Consider the following 20,859-nt stretch of genomic DNA (forward strand, 5'->3'; position numbering starts at 1 on the left):
ATGTTGGCTTCAATACTTTTGAGGTTTTGGAACTCGGACTGCCTTCCTTGCTCCTCAGCTTGCCGATGGCCTATTGTGGGACTTCACCTTGTCACCGTGTGAGTCAATACTCCTTAATAAACCCTACTTCATATATGCATCTATCCTATTCGTTCTGTCCTTCTACAGATCCCTAACTAGTACAACGTGAAACACTACCAACAGCCATAGTTGCTCACAAAAAGTCTGAGTCCAGAAATCACTATCTCCCATTCTTTGAGCACTTCCGAGTGCACTATATTAAAAACTGGACTTAGTAAGGAAAAAAAGAAAGTAAAATTTAATAATAATAGTGTCCATGCCAAGAAAGGATAAGAAATATAAAAGGTAAATTAAATAAGAGATCATGATTATAACTGCTCTCGTTTTTTAAAAAAAATATTTAAAACACCACGATTCCTACTCAAGTTGCTTTTGAGAGAGAGACAGAGAGAGATTGAGCCACCTTTCTTTTCCAACTCAAGGTATTGCCCTAAAAGAAGGCCAGCTGCATGATATATATAGGCGTCATTTCAGCAATATATCTTATTTATAAAAGGCTGCATTCTGGTCAGGGCCCCGTTCCTATCCTTCCCTTCCATATAATATTTCCCACATTAAACTGCCAAAGAATACATGAGTAATAAGAACAGGAATCATGCGCACAGCTTACTGTCTACATTAACGAGAGCTTATACCCCACTGGCTTCATCAACGTAACTTTACTAATACAGCAATCTGTTGCCTAGGAAAATAAAAGATGCAAAGAACTTTACTGTTCATTTCAGCAACTGCCTGAAAGATTCATCAACTCTTCAGTCAAAAGTGTCAAATGACATTTTTCAATCCCAAAACTCATTGAACCGTTGCCTAAACATTTTTGTCTTCTTGGCTCCACCAATCCTACATCATTATGATTCCTACCTAACTCTAACCAAACAATCCCCCACTTTAAAAGACCCACTTTACACTAGATTTCAAAATCAGAATAAATATACTGAAATCCCTTCGACGTCTGACACACTAGTGCCTCTGTCGAGGTAGTGCTCTCCCTTACAGCACTATGCAAATAATGTCAGCCCTGTCTTATGAACAGGCTATTTAGTTGATATTTGGAGAGTACAGTATATGATCCAGTTAGTCACCACTGCTTTGCATCATGTCACAGGAGACTGCGCCTAGATCCTGTCATCAATATGTACATATATTTCTGAATCAAAATACACGATCTGAATGGCCTACAGGTATATTCAGGCAAATCAGTCACTAGCCCAGAGATTTAAATGTTCAATAACACACCCCCCCCAAAAAAAAAACCAAAATTAAGCATGTGTGAATATATTTAGTCTGCAGAAGAGTTTATTCCATTCCAATCATTAGAAGCATGGCAGAAAACCGAGAACCAGAGGAAAAAAGGGATTAATCAAAGCATGTGTAAAAATTGGTCAAGGCGGGATGATCGCTTGAGCCCAAAACTTCAAGACCAGCGTGGCATCAGACTGAGACAATGTTCTAAAAAATAAATTAATTGCTCAGGCGTGGTGTTCGCACCTGTAGTACCATCCATTTGAGAGGCTTCAGTATGAGGATTATTTGAGCCCAAGAGATCCAGACTCCAGATTCAGTGAGGTATTGTCATCTCACTGCCCTCCAGCCTGGGAGAGAAAGCCACACCCTGTCTGAGAAAAAAAAAAAAAAAAGCATTGATAAATAAAGATATAAAAATAGTTTCTTTCTTTCACAACAGGCTTTTCTGAGACACATCCTCCATTAAGGGTGACATAGGACTGTGTGTTCCCAACGTTTCTCAATGCATGAGATGGTTTGATCAAAGAAAAACAAATGCTCTCTTAAGTGCCTTTCTTTCCACTACAAACACCCTGTGGATGCGGGTATGAGAACAGCAGGAAAACCGCGGTCGACCCTGCAAGTGGCAGACTCAGTGGGCATGCCCCTTGCTAAGCAAGTTCCTGCTGCCCATGTGACTTGCTGTCTGTCTTCTATCCCTGCAGAGCTGTGGAAGGAAACGTCATGACTTCTTTCTTGCCAACTATGACACAGCTGGTAGGTCAGCAGAGCAGTCCTCCCAGAAGTTGAAGTGTCAGTGAGTGGGAGGGAAAGCAGAAGGGCTTCCCGTAGGTTGGACCACTCGGTCCATGGCCTCATATAGATCCTCATCCTTCTACTAAAAGGCAGCGACATCCCCATGGCCTTGCTGTTGTGGGGTCCTGGGCAGGGGAGGAAGTAAGGGCATAGTGGGGAGGAGGGTCAGATGAACAGGGAATGAGTTGAAGGGTGACATTATTTGCAGTATTTCAGTCTCAGAGGCATAAAAAATACCACACAGAGAGGATGGATTCCAAAGTCCTTAGTGGGGACCTTGGAAGGAGCAGAGGACAGGGCATGGGGAGACAAGGAAGCGCAGTGCGGCTCTTAAGGCAAGAGGGGACCTCACTGCGCATGCTCCTTTGGTGCCTCCTTAGTGCGCATATTCATTGGGCGTCTTCCCATTGGCCCTTCGCGTATGGTGAACGCCGGGGAGCTGTGATCCTGCAGCTCGGGTCCCTGAGGTCTGGATTCTTTCTCCCCTGCTGAGACGCAGCCAGTAGGTCCACAGGTCGCTCCAGCTGGGAGTTGAAGCGTGAGTGAGAGTGCGGAGGAGCCAGCGGGCTTCCAGAGGGTCGGGGCGCATGATTGGTGACTCCCAGTGAGAAGGGGCTTGATGTCGTCGTCCTTCTCGTGCGGCCCCGCAGCTATGGGCCTTCTTGTCTTGTCGGGGTCAGAACGAAGGAAGAAGCAGGGCCTCGGAATGGGACGGGGGTTAGGTGAAGCTGGGGCGATGCTGGGGTGCTGTTGGTGGTATTCCAGTCCCAGAAACGCCTGAAACTTCCAACAGAGGACAAATTCCAGACTCCTCAAGGGGCATCAGGCCTGGAATGTCGTGGGCGGTAAGGAAGGGGCCTGGAAATTGGGAACACTCCGGACTGGTGACCGCCACCCCGAGGTTTGTATAATGAACCGCAGAGGTGCCCGCCCGGTGAGGACTGCCCAGTGCTATGTGGCAACTTCTCAGCTCCATCTTGGAAGTTCGAATGGGTGGGAGGGGCTATGCATTCCAACAAAACTCGATGTTGGGGGGAAATGGCCCTAGCAAAGGGTGTGTGACAAAAGCCATGGGCGCTTTAATTTTAATTCTCAAGCTGTATTTTCCTAAATGTCTCGCGATGGAGAGTCCAATTGTGAAACCAAACCTCATTGGAAATACCGTGCGTCTCTTGGCATAAGCCCTAAGGCATTGCTCAGCTAGCTTGACGAACATAAGTGGCTGTGCAAGTATTCGATTCAGAAGGCATACGCACTTATACATGCCCTCTGACTTACCTTTCAATGTCTTACCAAATTTTTAAAAATTGCAAGTTAGCATTTGGCCATGGAAGTGCTCAAATGTAGTATCCACTCACATGCATTTTTCCAGTCACGGTATTCTGGGTTTTGGTTTGGTTTGGTTTGGTTTGGTTTTTTTGAGATGGAGTTTTGCTCTTGTTGCCCAGGCTGGAGTGCAATGGCGCGATCTCGGCTGGCTGCAGCATTCGCCCCCGGGTTCAAGCGGTTCTCCTGCCTCAACCTCCCGACTAGCTGGGATTAAGGCACTCACCACCAAACCCGGCTAAGTTTTTGTATTTTTAGTAGAGACGGGGTTTCACCATTTTGGCCAAGCTGGCCTCGAACTCCTGACCTCAGGTGATCCATCCTCCTCAGCCTCCGCAAAGTGCACACTGTTCTGTTTGCAGACTGAAATATGAGTTGGCGAGGAAGAAGATATAGACCAAGACGATGTTTACGACTTGCTCAACTGGTTGGGCCTATGCCTGTGAGTAACTTAACGTTCGATTTTTTCCAATAGCAGAAGTTTTTTTGTGTGGTAGTTATTGTTGAACTAGTATAGATACACTGATAAAGGTCTCCCATGTTGATAAAAAATGATCACGGCATCTCATGAAGGAAAGAGTAACCCAAGAGGACTACACACTGTTTTCGCCTGGATGTGTGAACTTGTGTTCCTCGATTTGACTGGTGATTTCCTCCTCATGCTTATTCATAGCACGTTACACCCATTCAACCCCACATGAATTAAAATGGCTTCCAACGCCATTGAGGGTAACGGTCTCAGAGTAACCTCTCTATGGGAAGAGTAACTTAATGAAGAGTAAGTATGTGGAATAGTTTTGGGATAGTGTTGGAGCATGTCTTTAAACATGCATATGATCAGAAGTATCTGTGTAATCTGTATATTCATGTTATTGACATGCATTGATAAGAAGAATTTTTTATCTGCACATGCACACACCATGTCCCCGCCCTTGTCCCAGGAGCCCAGTGTGCCAGAGCCTCAACAAGAAGGACCACCAACTGAAAGTCAGGATCATACACCTGGTCAGAAGAGAGAAGAAGATCAGGGTGCAGCTGAGATTCAAGGTGCTGGGAAGGGAAAGAAAGAATGTCTATGGGGGGGGGAGGCCTGTGTGTGCATGACGCCTTATGCCATGACCAGTAACAGGACGAAAGAAAACAACAGGAAAGGATCTCAAACATTTGCTGAGAGTTTTGCAAGAGGCTGGAAATGTGATGGGTATAGTTTGCAGCTTCCTGCAGTCCCTGGATATGATGAATCTTCTCTTTTTCTTTGAGATGCATTTTGTATGCTTGAAAATATAGTCGTTCCTAAATCAGATGAAACCATTTAATTGGTTGTATAAAAATGTACATTATTTCACCAGTTTAACTTGATATTCTTAGGACGTTGCAGTGAGATCTTCTCAGCCATGGTGTTCACAGTGTTGTAAGCACCCTTTGATAGCATGTGGAGTGCCAAGTCACCCTACCATATAACACCCCAAATAAAGCCCATTTGCAAAGGAATCTTAGCCTCATTCTATAAATAAGAAAACGGAGGCCGGGCGTGGTGCCTCACCCCTGTTATCCCTGCACTTTGGGAGGCCGAGGTGGGCGGATCACTTGAGGTCAGGAGTTCGAGACCACCGTGGCCAATATGGTGAAATCCTGTCTCTACTAAAAATATACGAACTCGTTGGGCGTGGTGGCACACACCTGTAATCTCAGCTACTAAGTAGGCTGAGGCAGGAGAATTTCTTGAGCCCGTGCGGCAGAGGTTGCAGTGAGCCGAGATCACACCACTGCACCCCAGCCTTGGTGACACAGCGAGACTCCGTCTCAAAACATAAAAATAAATAAATAAGAAAACTGAGGCTCAGAGATAGAGACTTACCAAGAAAACTTGACGCATGGAGAAGGAATTCGTATTTTGTTCCAAGGTATGCATTCTTCCTACCATCTATTTTAGAAAATGTGAATGATATTTTGCTCAAAAATGCTTAATACTCAAATGTGTCTGTACTATAAGGTACTTCGATATTGGCTCAGGACAAAACGCAGTTCAGTGAAGCAGGATAGCAACTCCAGAAAAGAGGTCAATGAATGACAGCCACTGTTTCCTTTGATGTATATTTTTGACAGTATGTTTGGTAAAAGGTGGATAACTCAGGATGTTGGCGTACAGGTAACTTTATTAGTAGGATACGGAGGGGGCTTTGAAAAGTTGTTTCAATATTTTTATAATTAGAAAGCTCCAAGTACGATAAGATTATCATGAAACAGAAATTGTTTTCTCAACGGATAGCATTTTCAAACTAATCAGAGACAGAATTTGGGCCATGGATTATTTTAGCAATTCCCTGTTAAGGGGTTTCCAGAATATGACTGTCAACAATGCTCATTAATTTCTTTGCACTTCAGTTCCCGTACTCCCACTGGAAGACAGTGGTTTTGCTGTTATATTTCGTACTTTTTTTCTTAATGACATTCATGTATGGAAAGTCACATATAGGGGCCTTTGGATCTAAGAATTACTTTAATAAAGTTTAACCCCAACATTTTCAAGATACCTCAACAGGGGATGAGTGTCAGGACCATAAGATTTGTCATAGGCTCACCGATGCATTGATCTAATCCTTCAGAAAATTACATTGAAGTTACGATTAAAATGCTATCCGTGAGGCTGTCCTGTTTTCCTAGGTAGCTGTGTGTTTATAATACACAATGGTAAAGTATGGGCAAGGTAGGTGTGCTGAGACTTATCCTCAGATTGTCATTTAAGATAAGGTATCATAATACAGGAAAACAAACGTGGGACATCTTTGCTTCACATTTATTACCACAGTAGCTTATAGGCTTTTATTGCATAACACCGAGGAAAAGAAAAGGATCAGTTCCTTATTTATCACTCCTGTTTGGCTGCTCCAGTCGACATCCTTTTGGTATTTTTCAGTGCCCGACCTGGAAGTTGATCTCCAGAAGCTGTCTCAGTCAAAGACTGGGGATGAATGCGGAGATGGTTCTGATGTCCAGGGGAAGATTCTGCCAAAATCAGAGCAATTTAAAATGCCAGAAGGAGGTATGTTACCCATTAAGATTCAAAATTATGTGCTGTCTGTATTCCATAATATTATACTTTTGATAATAAAAGGAGAGAATCTTACTGCCCCTTTAAAAATAGAGTTCAAATGCAGACTTTCTTTGGAAGGTAATTCAGACCCTAGAAGCCTGACTGCAAAACTGAAACACTATCAGATACAGACACAAATTGGGTCAAAGCCATATTGAATCATCAAATAGCAAAGCATTTTCTTACTTCTGAGTATAACCAACAGCTAACAATTTTCAGATTATTTTGTGATGTCTGCTTTTCACAAAAACATGATGCACTTGTAATACCACTTTGTATGAAATATGCTGATCCCTGAAGGAGATTCTCGTACCAACTCTTAACATAATTTGTGAGCTTCTGGACAAATCACATAAATCCTACACCCATTTTTGCTTTTATTGAAAGTAGTGAATGCACATCAGATAGATTAAAATCCACTTCAGTGCTGATTTCTACATGCTCTGGTTCTGTTGGAGAGAATGCAAAGATACTCGGATTTTCATGATTTGTTTTTCATAACGATCAGCTTCAGTCCAATTGTAATATCTGAGTTGAGATTTCATTGCTTCTAAGAAAACAAGCGGGCACTCTGCTTGATGTTTGTTTTTCCGTAAGGAGACCTTCATGAGTGTTCTTGAATTTTGTCAAATCCTGAATTCTCTCAGACTCTTAAACAATGATTGTTTTATTTTTATTTTTGCTTTTGTTTTGTTTTGTTTTGTTTTGTTTTGTTTTGTTTCGGATGAGGTCTCGCTCGGCCGCCCCAGGATGGAGTGCAGTGGTCCGATCTTGGTTCCCTGTGACCCCCGCCTCCCGGGTTTAAGCGATTCTCATGCCTCAGCCTCACGTGTATTTGGGATTACAGGTGCATGCCACCATGCCCAACTAATTTTTGTATTTTTAGTAGAAACAGGGGCTCACCATGTTGGCCAATCTGGGCTCGAACTCCTGACCTCAAGTGATCCACCTGCCTCGGCCTCCCAAAATGCTGGGATTACAGGTGTGAACCACCTCCCTCGCTGGACCCAATGATTTGTGTTTTAAAGTCTTCCCACAGTGAAGCCTTGAATGACTGAATAATAGAATGGAAAGAGACAGTCAAGGTTTTGTGGCCCATGAAGTAGGGAGCCTGCATGTAGGTCAGTGATGCTCAAAGTGGTTGAAAGATGCCTGTGCTAAGCATGCTCCCTGCCCTCCTGTCAATCTTCATGAGCTACTGTGTGTAATTAGATTGAAGACACATACGGTAACCTCTAACCATATCAGAGGTTATATATTACAGGTTTCTGCCTTGAGTCATCAGATGATATGATTTAAAGTTCAAAGACTATAACGTACTAAGTCCTGAGTAGTCCACATAAGTATCTTTTACACGTTTTTCAAATTGCTGACTTAATTAGAAGAACTTCTGAATTTAAAGGATGCACTGCATTTTTAGGGGAGAAATTATCTAAATGATTTACTCCACACTGGCGAACCACTCCATTAGACTATTTACATTAATAGATAGTGTGTAGACGATTTCCAGGAGCCTACTGAACAAGCCTCAGTTGTATTCTTAGGACAGTCATACCGTTAAATGCATATCTTATTAAAATAGATAACAAATTACATGACACAAGAAAATAATACTGAGACATAAAAAATAATAAAAGAGTCACAGAATAAACTTAAGGGAAAGGGAAACAGGCAGTACATGAAAGGTATGAATCATTAACAAAGGGAAAACTAATCGAAAAGTAATACATTTAATAGATCGTTCTTTTGAGAAATAGCTAGGAAGACAGCATCCAGCAGATGAAACAATCTTGAAGAAAATGGAAAAAGCACAACCCGGAATATGAACAAGACCCAGATATTGAATGTAGGGCATAATTGAAAGTGAATACATCCTTAAACACAATATTTTCAGAGTATGGATGAAATGGTTGACACACTAGGGATGCCTACATTATTTAATATATCCCTGCAATAACTAAATATCTGAACACCACAAAGACTGTGCATGAACTTGTGAAATTTGCTAGTTGTCCCTCAAAAACAGTTACTTTTAGAAGCAAATATTTAGCTTTTCCAGATGTCTTACTCTCTGTTTTCATTTCCCTCTCCATTTTTTTTTTTCCCCACACTGGTTATGATGTATAACTCTTTCACATTTTAATATCAATCATGATCGTGATACGTTAAAACTTATATGACCATTTAATTAATTATACAAATGGGAATACTTTCCAGTGGAAAAAGTGTCATTATTCATATTGACATGAGGACTATAGGTGAAAACTGGATGCAAATGGTTAGTGTATGTTAAAAAAGAACAAAGAAGGGTAAACTAGCTCAAAGCAATATCATAGCACTTCTTCACAATAGAGAAAAAACAAATGCAATACTGGCCTTTCTATTCATTTCACTTATGTATTTCCTAATGTGACATTAACAGTTTCCTCAGAAGATAGCTTTCAGACTGTCTGCAGGAACCTATTGGACATTCAGACCATACCGTCAAGCCAAAACATTAAATTATGCATTTTTTCTGGAGGAATTTTTTCAGAAATTCCTTCTGTTTCTTAGTTTTTTTTTTGTGTTCTGGTTGTATTTTCAGTAAAACTCTACACATTGTTTGTCATCTACTTTAAGCCCCTTCTAATAGGTTCACTTGATTTAATGTGATCTGTCCTCAGACTGTCTTTTGGTTTCCTTCTAGCACAAAAAGCAGGGTGTGTTTTAAAAATGTTGCTAATGTGTATGTTTAGAAGTGTATCCTCAAAGTCTCTACAGAGGTCTAGTTGAATCTTAGCCACAGGGAGACTCTTCGGATTCTGGTTTTAGTCCATTGTATAAAACTAAACCTTTGGTGTCCTTTGCATACCTTTAACTTCATCTGAATAGAGTTCTTCTGGTAATGTTCCCTCCTGTTATGTTTCTGTCGCAGGGGAAGGGAAACCACAGCTTTAAACAAAGACAACCGAAAGAATGCAAACTGGATTTATCCGAGATATTTGACTTTTAAAAATCTCAATAAAGTTTTCCAGTTTTCTCCAAAGAAGTATCACACACCTGTTGTTCATTTATTCTCACATATTAGACAGTATTGAACATTTTGGCCGGGTGCAGTGGCTCATTCCTGTAATCCAAGCACATTGGGATGCTGAGGCAGGAAGATTGCTTGAGCTTGGGAGATTAAGACATGCTTGGGCAACATGGCAAAACCCCCTCTCTACAAAAATAGATGAATGAATGCATGAATATATGCACATATGTATGTAGGTGTAGTCCCAGCTACTCTGGAGGCTGAGGTGGGAGGATCCCTTGAGCCAAGGAGGTCGAGGATGTAGGTAGTCATGTTCACGCCACTGCAGCTCCAGCCTGGGTGAATGCGACTCTGTCTGAATAAAATATAGTATCATTTTTGCAACTCTGCATTCTGATTGAGCTGGTATGCACATGTGTGATATTGTGAATATATATATTTGGTCCTGGACCCTGCTTACTGTCATACAACTCCTACAGGTTTTGGAATCTCCACATAGTGATGTCTTTTTGTATGCTAGTGAGTTGACCATTTGCTGGCAGCTCCTAGGTGGCTCTAGGATGGCGGATTAGAGGGTTGGGACTTTTCGGCCACATCCCCAACGTTCAGGACAGGGAGAGGGGCTGAAGGTTAAGTTGATTACCAATGGCGGGCCAACAGTTTAGTCAGTCATGCCTGTAGGATGAAAACCTCCATCAAAACCCAAAAGGACAGGGTTCAGAGAGCTTCTTGCCTAGCTGAACACATGGAGAGTGGCATGCCCGTAGAGGCCACGGAAGCCCCCTGCCTCTTCCTTCTATTCCTTCCCCTACGTATCTCTTTATCTGCATCCTTTGTTAGGATATCCTATTTTCCACAAAATATGTGAGAATTCCCCGGGCTATCGAGCTGGATGAAAGAACTAGGGCCTAGGTGGAAGAAAGGGGAAAGCAACTAGGGCAACTTGCTGAAGCAAAATTACTTGGATCCTACCTACACTGTCTCCTTACACGCGATGGCATGACATAGCCATGGGATTCCATCCTGCCTCTTACACACTGGCCTTGAGATGGTGGGCAAGATACTTACATCCTGTGGGACAGTTTCCCCATTTTTAAAGTGAAATTAGAATATTTACACTAAATGCTTGCTATGAAGAATAAATGAAATAACAAGATGCAGGCATTACATTGCAGATAAATTTACTGGTTATCTTTCCTTAATCCCTTTAAAATTTCAAATATTTTCATTCCATTTTTCTTTACAACTACATCTCTAGTATGTGATAACTGCTTTGGAATTTCAAGTAGGAATATCAGTCTACCTTTTTAAATGCATTTGACTTCAGAAGGTGATTTCATGTAAATATGTAAGTTAAATAGCAGTGTAGCTGGCATCAGACACGGCATTGATTCTGAAGCCGATTTGTAAATAACCGAGGTGCGACAAGGCCAACCCTATGTCAGTACTATGTGCTGAAAACTTGTTTGATGTGTGTGATGCCATGAAGAATAAGTCTATTCCAGTCAGTCAACACCACACAACTCAATATCACAGTGTGTCAAGAGCTCAGGCAGTCCCTAAGCAGCCCTATGGTGGCTAACGGGGCCACAAGGATCACCAGTGCAGTTGTTATTTTGGCTTGTCATATATTCATCAATTTGGCGGGTAAGAAGACAATGAGCCCAAATGAATCAAAGTGGTTGATTTACTTGCAGACTCAGCAAAAGCAAGATTAGCATTGTGTCAGCACTGTGTCCCTAGTCCCAGGGTACCACACTGAATTGGAGAAACTCAGTGACAGTACAGATGGTGGGTCTCTCTGCCTGCGAGGAGCCCACAGTCATACCCTAAGGCCAATTTTGAAACCACACTGAATCCTGAACCCAAGATCACACCTTACCGAGCTGCGACTATGGGACAGCAGGGGTGACCCAGCTCCCGAACATCTCGCACAGAACACCTTAGGGATGTCATCCATGCTTGTGAAGAGGAGGAACCTGTGTCAGTGACTACCCTGAACTGACTTGCCTGCTGACAGTTCCCCTAAACCAAAGATGCAAACCAGTTGTTTAGACTGAACGGGGAACCCTAGAGGGAAAGGTTTCTTTGTGGGATGGCACAATGGAGGCCTTGGCCAGCTTCTGCCTGATGACTGTATGTCCTGCTGGGGGTGTCCTAACAAGGGTAAAGTCTTGTAGTCCAGGGGTATCACCTGTGCCCTCTGGGATTGTTCTTACCTGTGTGCCCTGAATATCCCATCACTGCCTCATCCCTGGAAGGCGTGCACATCAACTTCAGCTTCCTGGCCATAGTTGTGCTGAGCCTGAAATGCTGGCTTGAGTTGGATAAAAATGGTTAATACAGAATGTTAGTTAGAAAGTCACCTGCCTTTGTCAGATAGACCTTCAGCATTAATAGGATTCGTATAAGATGAATGTGATGGGAAATTTGATGTGTCAACTTTGCTACGCCACGATGCATGAGAAATGTTCACTTTGACCAGGGTAGATGTCTCCGTGAAGGGTTTTCTTTACGTGAAAACTAGCATTTAAATCAGCAGACTTTTGGTAAACCTAATTGCCCTCCCCAATGTGGGTGGGCCTCATCCAGTTCCTTGAAGGCCTTCAGAGAAGAAGACTGGGGTCCTCCACAAGATGAAGAAATTCTGCCTCCACACTGCCCTTGGATTTGACCTTTCATATCACCTCTTCCCCCGGTCTCCAGCCTGACAACCTGCTCCGTGAGATTTGGACTTGCCAGTCGCAACACTTCCATGGGCTAGGTCTTCAAACGCAGTCTCTCTCTCTCTCTTTCTCTCTCCACCCACCCACACACACGTGTGCACACATACACACACACACACACACACACACACACACACACACCGAGGAACCCTAACCAATAGGCTTCTTACGTCTGGGACCCTTAGGGCGTAACTGAGATCAGTACTGCAGGTTGGTGTCACTCTGCTGCAGGGCTCCTCAAGCAGAGGCCAGGGGCGTTCCCCTCCCACCCTCTGCAGACGGACATCCACGTGGCTCATCACTGTGACTCAGGGTTTGGTCATCCAACCATGTAGCGATCACTACAATTTCACAAGTGTTCCCCGCCCTCCTTCTGCCTGTGAGGTCCTCTGAGATATTTTTAAGTCAAATGTCTAATACAAAACCAGTTTGCATTCTTTCAGCTTGTATTCATTTAAACCTGTGGTTGCCTTTCACCTATAATAGAAGAACAACATTACTAGCAGAACTGTATTTAGGTGACATTAAAGGTATGCAAAGGACACCAGTGTTTTAGTTGCATACAGTAGACTAAAACCAGAAGCCTATGAGTCACCCATTGGCTTACATGCAGTTAGGCCTCTGTAGAGATTTTGAAGATAGATTTCCAAGCATATACATTATCAATACTTTTTAAACACATCCTGGTTTCCAGTGCTACAAGGAAACCAAAAGAGAGTTAGAGGTCAGAACAATTTAAATCAGGTGAACCTATTAAAAAGTGGTCAAAGCAGAAAGCAAACATTGTGTATACTTTTACTAAAAATATAACCAACACACAAAAAAATGTTAAGAAACAAAAGGAATTTACAAAAAAAAATGTTTAATTTCATGCTTTGGCTTGAAACTACATTCTGGATGTCCAATAGACTCCTGGAAATAGTCTGAAAACTATCTTTTAGGAAAACATTTTATTGCATTTGTTTTTTATCTGTTGTATCTGAAGTGCAAAAATGTTTCTTTGGGCTAGTTTACCCTTCTGTGGTTTTTAAGGTACCGTAATCATTTTCCCCCAATTTTCACCTAAAGTGCTAATGTCAATATGAATACTGCCTTCTTACACTTGAAAGTATTCCCGTTTGTGTAATTAATTATATGGTCACACTAGTTTTAAGCTATCACTATCATTTCTGATGTCAAAACGTGAAACCGTTATATATCATGAACAGTGTTGCCAAAAAACAAAACAAAACAAAACAAAACAAGAAACGGAAATAGAGGGATAGGAAAGGAAAATGGAAAGGACAGTAAGACATCTGGAGAAGCCAACTATTTGTTTCTAAAAGTAAGTGTTTTTGAGGGACAACTAGCAAATTTCAGAAGTTCTTCCAGTCTTTGTGATGTTTAGGTATTCACATATTATAGGGATATATTAAATAATGTATATATGCCTAGCATATCAACCATTTCTTCCATACACTGAAAATATTAGAGTATTCACTTTCAATTATAACCTATATTCAATATCTGTGTCTTGTTCATGTTCCATGTTGACCTTTTTCCATTTTCTCCGAGTGTGTAAACTACTGGATACTCTATTCATAACTATTTCCCCCCCAAAAGATCTTTTAAATTTGTTACTTTTGGATTCGTTTTCCTTTTACTAATGATTCGTATCTGTCTTTTATTCATTTCCTCTTTCCTTTTCCCTTAGGTTTATTCTATTGTTCTTTTATTATTTTTTATTCTTCTCCTTTATCATGTAATGTGTTTTCTATGCATTTAAGACTATAATCTTCCTAAGAATACAGTTGAGGCTTCTTCAGTAGGCTCCTGGAAACAGACTGAAAAAGGTCTTTTTGTTTGTTTGTTTGTTTTTGTTTTGTTTTTTGAGACAGAGTCTCGCTCTGTCGCCCAGGCTGGAGTGCAGTGGCCTGGTCTCGGCTCACTGCAAGCTCCGCCTCCCGGGTTCACGCCATTCTCCTGTCTCAGCCTCCCGAGTAGCTGGGACTACAGGCGCCCGCCACCACGTCCGGCTAATTTTTTGTATTTTGTTTAGTAGAGATGGGATTTCACCGTGTTAGCCAGGATGGTCTCAATCTCCTGACCTCGTGATCTGCCCGCCTCGGCCTTCCAAAGAAAACTGTCTTTGAATGTAAATGGTCTAATGGAATGGTTCAGCAGTGTAGAGTACAAACATTTAGGTAATTTCTTCCCTAAATATGGAGTGCTCCCTTGAAATTCAGAAGCTCTTCTAATTAACAGTCAGCAATTTGGAAAATACGTGTAAAAGATACTTATGTCGACTACTCACGAATGAGGACGTTACAGTCTTTGAACTTTAAATCGCATCATCTGATGTCTCAAGGCAGAAACCTGTAATATGTAACCTATGATATGGCTAGAGGGGATTCTATCATATGTGTCTTCAATCTAATTACACACAGCAGCTCATGAAGACTGACAGAAGGGCAGGGGGCATGCTTAGCACAGGCATCTTACACCCACCTTGAGCATCACTGACCTACATGCATGCTGCCTACTTCATTGGTAACAGAAACCTGTCTGTCTCTTGCCATTTTATTATTCAGTCGTTCAAGGGTTCACTGCGGGAAGGATTTAAAATGCAATTATTCTTTAAGAACCAGAGAATTCAGAATTTAACAGAATCCAAGAACAGTCATTTAGGTCTCCATACGGGAAAACAAACATCAAGCAGGTTGCCCACTCATTCTCTTAGGAACCATGAAATCTCAACTCAGATATTATAACTGGAGTGAAACTGTTATGAAAAACAAATCATATCTTTGTATTCTATCCAACAGAACATGAAAATACAGAAATCAATCTTGAAACAGATTTTAATATATCTGATTTGCATTTACTATTTTCAATAGAAAAAGATGGATGTAGAATTTTTGGAATTCATCTGAAATCTCACAAATTATGTTAGATCTGGTACTAGAACCTCCGTCAGTACTCAGCATATTTCACACAAAGTGGTATTACAAATGCATTATGTATTTGTTTAAAGCAGAGATTAGAAAAGAATCTGAAAACAGTTAGCTATTGGTTATAGTCACAAGTAAGAAGATGCTTTCATATTTGATGATTCAATACGGCTTTGACCCAATTTGTTTCTGTATCTGATAGTGTTTAGGTCTTCTGGTCAGGCATTTGGGGTCTGAACAACTTTTCAAAGAAGGCCTGCATTTGAATTGTGTTTTTAAAGGGGCAGTAACGTTCTCTCTTTTTATTACCAAAAGTATAATATTGTGAAAAACAGAAAGCACGTAATTTTGCATCTTAATGGATAGCATACCTCCTTCTGGCATTTTAAATTGCTCTGCTTTTGGCAGAATTGTCCCCTGAACATCAGGACCATCTCCGCATTCATCCCCAGTCTTTGACTGAGACAGCTCCTGGAGATCAGCTTCCAGGTCAGGCACTAAAAAATACAGGGGTTCTTGATTGAAACAGGCAAACAAGAAGGACAAATAAGGAAAAGATAGTGCTCTTTTCCTCAGTGTTATGAAATAAAAGCCTGTAGACCAGTGTGGTAATAAATGTGATGTAAAGATGGCACACTTTTGTTTTCCTGTATTATGAATTCTTATCTTAAATGACAATCTGAGGATAAATCACACCACACCTACATTTCCCATACTTTACCATTGTGTATTATGAATAGTGAATATCGACTATCTAAGAAATCTGGAGTCTGCCACATGGATAGAATTTTAATCATAAATGAAATGTAATTTTCTGAAGGATTAGATCAATGTATTGGCCTGCCTAGGAGAAATCTTACAGTTGTGACACCCATCCCTTGTTGAGGTGACTTGAAAATTATTTAGATAAATTAACATTATGCTTGGGTCTAAGGGCCCTGTATGTAACTTTACGTAAATGAATCACATTTAGAATAATGTACCAAAAATAACAGGAAAATCACTGTCTTCCAGTGAGGGTACAGGAAGTTGAGTGCAAAGAAATTAGTGGTCACTGTTGACAGTCATATTCCGGAAACCTCTTAACAGCGAATTGCTAAAATACTCCATGGCCCAAATTCTGCCAGTGTTGAACGCAAAAGTACTATCTAGTGAGTAAACAACTTCTGATTCAGGATAAACTTATGGTACTTTTAGTTTTCTAATGATGAAAGTGCTTCGACAACTTTTAAAAGCCCCTTCGAAATCATGCTAATATAGCTACCTGTATGCCAGTGTCCTGAGTTATCCACCTTTTACCAAACATCCTGAAAAATTACCGATCAAAGGATACCACTCAAAGAGTGGCTGTCATTTATTGAGCTCTTTTCTGGAGTTTCTATTCTGCTTCGTTGAACTGTGTTTTGTCCTGAGCCAATACTAAACTACCTTAGAGTACACACACATTCAAATAATAAGTATCTTAAGCAAAACCACTGACCTTTTCTTATTACAACATGGATAACACAAACCTTGGGACAAAATATGAATTCTGTCTCCATGAGTACAAGGGTTCTTGGTAAACCTCCATTTCAGAGCCTCGGTTTTCTTATTAATAAAATGAGGCTAACATCCTTATGCAAATGGGCTTTATTCAGGGTGTTATAAGGTAGGATGACTTGGCACTCCACATGCTGTTAAAGGGTGCTTACAGCACCATTGACACAATGCCTTAGAAGATCATACAGCAACATTCTAAGAAGAACAAATTAAACTAGTGAAATACTGCATATTTATGCATAAAGTTAAACTGCTTCATCTGATTTAGCAAGGACTGTATTTTCAAGCGTACAAAATATATTTCAAAGGTAAGAGAAGATTCATTATATCCAGGGACTGCATGAAGCTGTAAACTATACTCTTCAATTTTCCAGCCAACTTTCAGCAAATGTTTGCGATCCTTTCCTAATGTTTTCTTTCCTCCTGTTACTGGTCACGGCATAATGCATGATGCACACATAGGCTTCCTCCCCGCATAGACATTCTTTCTTTCCCTTCCCAGCACCTCGAATATCAGCTGCACCCTGATCTTCTCTCTTCTGACCAGGTGTGGGATCCCGACTTTCAGTTGGTGGTTCCTCTTGTTGAGGCTCCTCATCACTGGGCTCCTGGGACCGTGGTTGTGTGTGTACAAATAAAAAGTTTTGGCTGGGCGCAGTGGCTCACGCTCAGCACTTTGGGAAGCCAAGGCGAGCAGATCACGAGGTCAAGAGTTCGAGACCAGCCTAGCCAACACGCTGAAACCCTGTCTCTACTAAGAATACAAAAATTAGCCAGGCATGGTGGCGCATGCCTGTAATCCCAGCTACTTGGGAGGCTGAGGCAGGAGAATCGCTTGAACCCCGGAGGCAGAGGTTGCAAGTGAGCCGAGATCACACCACTGCACTCCAGCCTGGGCGACAGAGCAAGATTCTGTCTCGGGAAAAAAAAAAATTGTTATCAATACATGTCAACAATGCAAATAAACAGAATACATAGATATTTCTGATCATAAGTAAGTCTAAAGACATTTCTCCAACACTATTCATATACTTATTATTCATCAAGTTATTCTTCCCACAGAGAGGTTACTCTAAGACGGAGTTACCCTCAAGGGCTTTGGAAGGTGGTTTAATCTATGTTGGGATGGATGTGTGCAATCTGTTATGAATAAGCATACGGAGGAAGTCATGGGCAAAATCTGGGGAACACAAGGTCATCCATCCAGGCAAAACCAGAACGTAGGCTGGGCGCAGTGGCTCAGGCCTGTAATCCCAGCACTTTGGGAGGCCGAGGCAGGTGGATTGCTTGAGCTCAGGGGTTCAAGAACAGCCTGGGCAACACGGTGAAACCCCGTCTCTACTAAAATACAAAAATCAGCTGGGCGTGGCAGCGTGCACCTGTAGTCCCAGCTACTCGGGAGGCTCAGGCAGGAGAATTGCTTCAGCCCAGGAGACGGAGGTTGCAGTGAGCCAAGCCTGGGTGACAGAGCAAGACTCCATCTCCAAAACACCCACCCACACACACGCACACACACAACACACACACACACACACACACACAACACGTAATCCTCTTGGATCAGTCTTTCCTTCATGAGATGCCATGATCATTTTTTATCAGCTCAGAAGACCTTTAACAGTGTATGTATACTAGTTCAACAACACTATCACACACAAAACATTCTGCTAATAGAAAACAACGAATGTTAAAGCACTCACACATACTCCCGATCAGCTCAGGATGTTGTAAACTTCGTCTTGGTCTAGGCCTACATGTTGATCTTCCTCGCCAAATTATATTTCTCTCTGCAAAGAGAATACAGAATACTGTGATTGGGAAATGGCACTTGAGAGGATAGCTCCATTCGAGCACTGCCATGGCCAAATGTTAACTTGTCACTTTTTTGAAGTTTGGAAATACTTTGAAGGTAAGTCCCAGGGCAAGTATAAGTTTGTGTGTCTTCTGAATAGAATGCTTGCACAGTCACTTAAGGTAATCAAGCTAGCAAAGTAATGTCTTAAGGCTCCTGGTAAGAGACACTGGATATCCCTGATGTGGTTTGGTTTCACAACTGGAATCTCCATCATGGAGACGTTTAGGAAAATAGAGCTAGAGAATTAAACTGGGAGTGACCACAGTGCTTGTCACACACCCATTTCCTGGGCCCAGTTCCTCCCTAAAATGAAGTTTTGCTCGACCACAGAGTCCCATCCATTCGAACCTCCATGGTGGAGTTGGGAAGTTGCAACACAGCACTGGGTGCTCCTCACTGGACACCTGTTCCTGGCACTCTACAGACTTCGGGGCTGAGGTCACCAACCCGCAGCATTCCCAGTTCCCAGGCCCCTTCCTTACTGCCCACGCTGTCCATGCCTGGGTCCCCGCTGGGGAGTCTACAATCTGTCCTCTGTCGGGGGTTTGAGGCATTTCTGGGACTCAGATACCTTCAACAGCACCCCCAGCACGCACCCCATCGTACCCCAATCCCCTCCACGTCAAGGCCCTCCTTTCTCCTTAGTTGTGGCCCCGACAGAAAAGAAGGCCCATGGCTGCAGTGCCACATGTAAAGGATGAAGACCTCGAGGCCCTTCCCCTCTGAGTCTCCCTCCCACCGACGACTCTCCAGAAGCCCACTGGCTCCTTCTCACCCTCACTCACACTTCAACTCCCAGTTGGATTGGCCTGTGGATCTACCTGCTGTGTCTCAGTAGGAGAGAAAGAATCCAGACCTTAGGAACTTGACCTCACAGCTCGGAGGCATTCACCACGTGGATGAAGAGGTAGAGTAGAAGATGCCTGGTGAACATGTGCACTGAGGTGCGCACCCAAAGATTTGAGCTCTCCTATCACCTCTGCCATGGGTCTCCAGCCTGACATCCTGCTCTGTGAGATTTGGACTTGCCAGTTGCAACACTTCCATGGGCTAGGTCTTCAGACTCAGTCTCTCTCTCTTTCTCTCTCCACCCACCCACACACACACATGTGCATGCACACACACACCGAGGAACCCCAACCAATAGGCTGGTTACATTTGGGACCCTTGAAGGGCATCACTGAGATCAGTACTGCAGGTTGGTCTCACTCTGCTGCAGGGCTCCTAAGGCAGACGCCTGTGGTGTTCCCCTCCCACCCTCTGCACAGGGACATCCATGTGGCTCATCACTGTGACTTTGGGTTTGGTCATCCAACCATATAGAGATCACTACAATTCCACAGGTGTTCCCTGCCCTCCATCTGCCTGTGAGGTCCTTTGTTCCATCCTGAGGACACAGATACCTACTGGGTATGTTTCCATTCTTCCAGGAAGGACCTGGGAGCCTGGTGAGGGTGATACATCTGCAACAGTAGTAACAGCAATGGGTATAGGCAGTATGTTCACCAACTCATGAGAGATCACACTACCAACATGTCCCACTTAAGGTTCCCCATCAACTAACAGCTTATCCTGGAAGTTATCAGATTCATAGGTAAGTTGCATTCCCCTTATTCTATTTTCCCCAGGAATGCACACATGAAAAGCAAACTGATACTGGAATGTTGTATTGGAGTGCCATCCAAGAGTGGAATGCACTGCAGTGATGTGATTTCTGAAACAGTCAATAGGTCTTTTTTTAAATATATACCTTAAGTTCTAGGGTGCACGTGCACAAGGTGCAGGTTTGTTACATAGGTATACATGTTCCATGTTGGTTTGCTGCAGCCATCAACTCGTCTTTTACATTAGGTATGTCTCCTAACACTATCCCTCCCCCAGCCCCGCACCCCCAAACCGGACCCAAAATGTGGAACCAAAAAACAGCCCGCATAGCCAAGACAATCCTAAGCCAAAAGAACAAAGCTGGAGGCATCACGCTACCTGACTTCAAACTATACTACAAGGCTACAGTAACCAAAACACCATCGTACTGGTACCAAAACAGAGATATAGACCAATGGAACAGAACAGAGGCCTTAGAAACAACCCCACACATCTACAACCATCTGATCTTTGACAAGCCTGACAAAAACAAGAAATGGGGAAAGGAATCCCTATTTAATAAATGGTCCTGGGAAAACTGGCTAGCCGTATGTAAAAAGCTATAACTGGATCCCTTCCTTACACGTTATACAAAAATTAACTCACGATGG

General features: G+C 42.5%; 2 protein-coding genes across 4 annotated transcripts; one reads left to right on the plus strand and one right to left on the minus strand.

The window, feature by feature from the left end:
* The first annotated feature begins 2,537 nt into the window (after positions 1-2,537).
* LOC139360803 (X antigen family member 5) lies at positions 2,538-9,576 on the plus strand. Of its 3 annotated transcripts, none has more exons than XM_071088848.1 (5): positions 2,538-2,659; positions 3,810-3,889; positions 4,389-4,494; positions 6,365-6,490; positions 9,456-9,576. In XM_071088848.1, exons 2-5 carry the CDS (start codon positions 3,818-3,820, stop codon positions 9,476-9,478), a joined length of 327 nt encoding a protein of 108 aa, XP_070944949.1. In that variant the 5' UTR covers positions 2,538-2,659; positions 3,810-3,817; the 3' UTR covers positions 9,479-9,576. The 3 variants fall into 3 exon arrangements, with proteins under 3 accessions (XP_070944949.1, XP_070944950.1, XP_070944951.1); XM_071088849.1 differs by having other exon boundaries at positions 2,538-2,623; XM_071088850.1 differs by lacking the exon at positions 2,538-2,659 and adding an exon at positions 2,804-3,022.
* A 3,158-nt stretch (positions 9,577-12,734) lies between these two features.
* Positions 12,735-18,689, minus strand: LOC105466826 (X antigen family member 3-like). The gene is made up of 5 exons (XM_071089090.1): positions 18,450-18,689; positions 17,628-17,629; positions 17,255-17,357; positions 15,582-15,707; positions 12,735-12,757 (listed from the first exon to the last, which is right to left on the minus strand). The coding sequence occupies exons 1-5, from the start codon at positions 18,607-18,609 to the stop codon at positions 12,735-12,737; spliced, it is 414 nt and encodes a 137-aa protein (XP_070945191.1). The 5' UTR covers positions 18,610-18,689.
* Between the last annotated feature and the right edge of the window lie 2,170 nt (positions 18,690-20,859).

This window comes from Macaca nemestrina, chromosome X, assembly GCF_043159975.1.
Source record: "Macaca nemestrina isolate mMacNem1 chromosome X, mMacNem.hap1, whole genome shotgun sequence".
Lineage (NCBI taxonomy): Eukaryota > Metazoa > Chordata > Mammalia > Primates > Cercopithecidae > Macaca > Macaca nemestrina.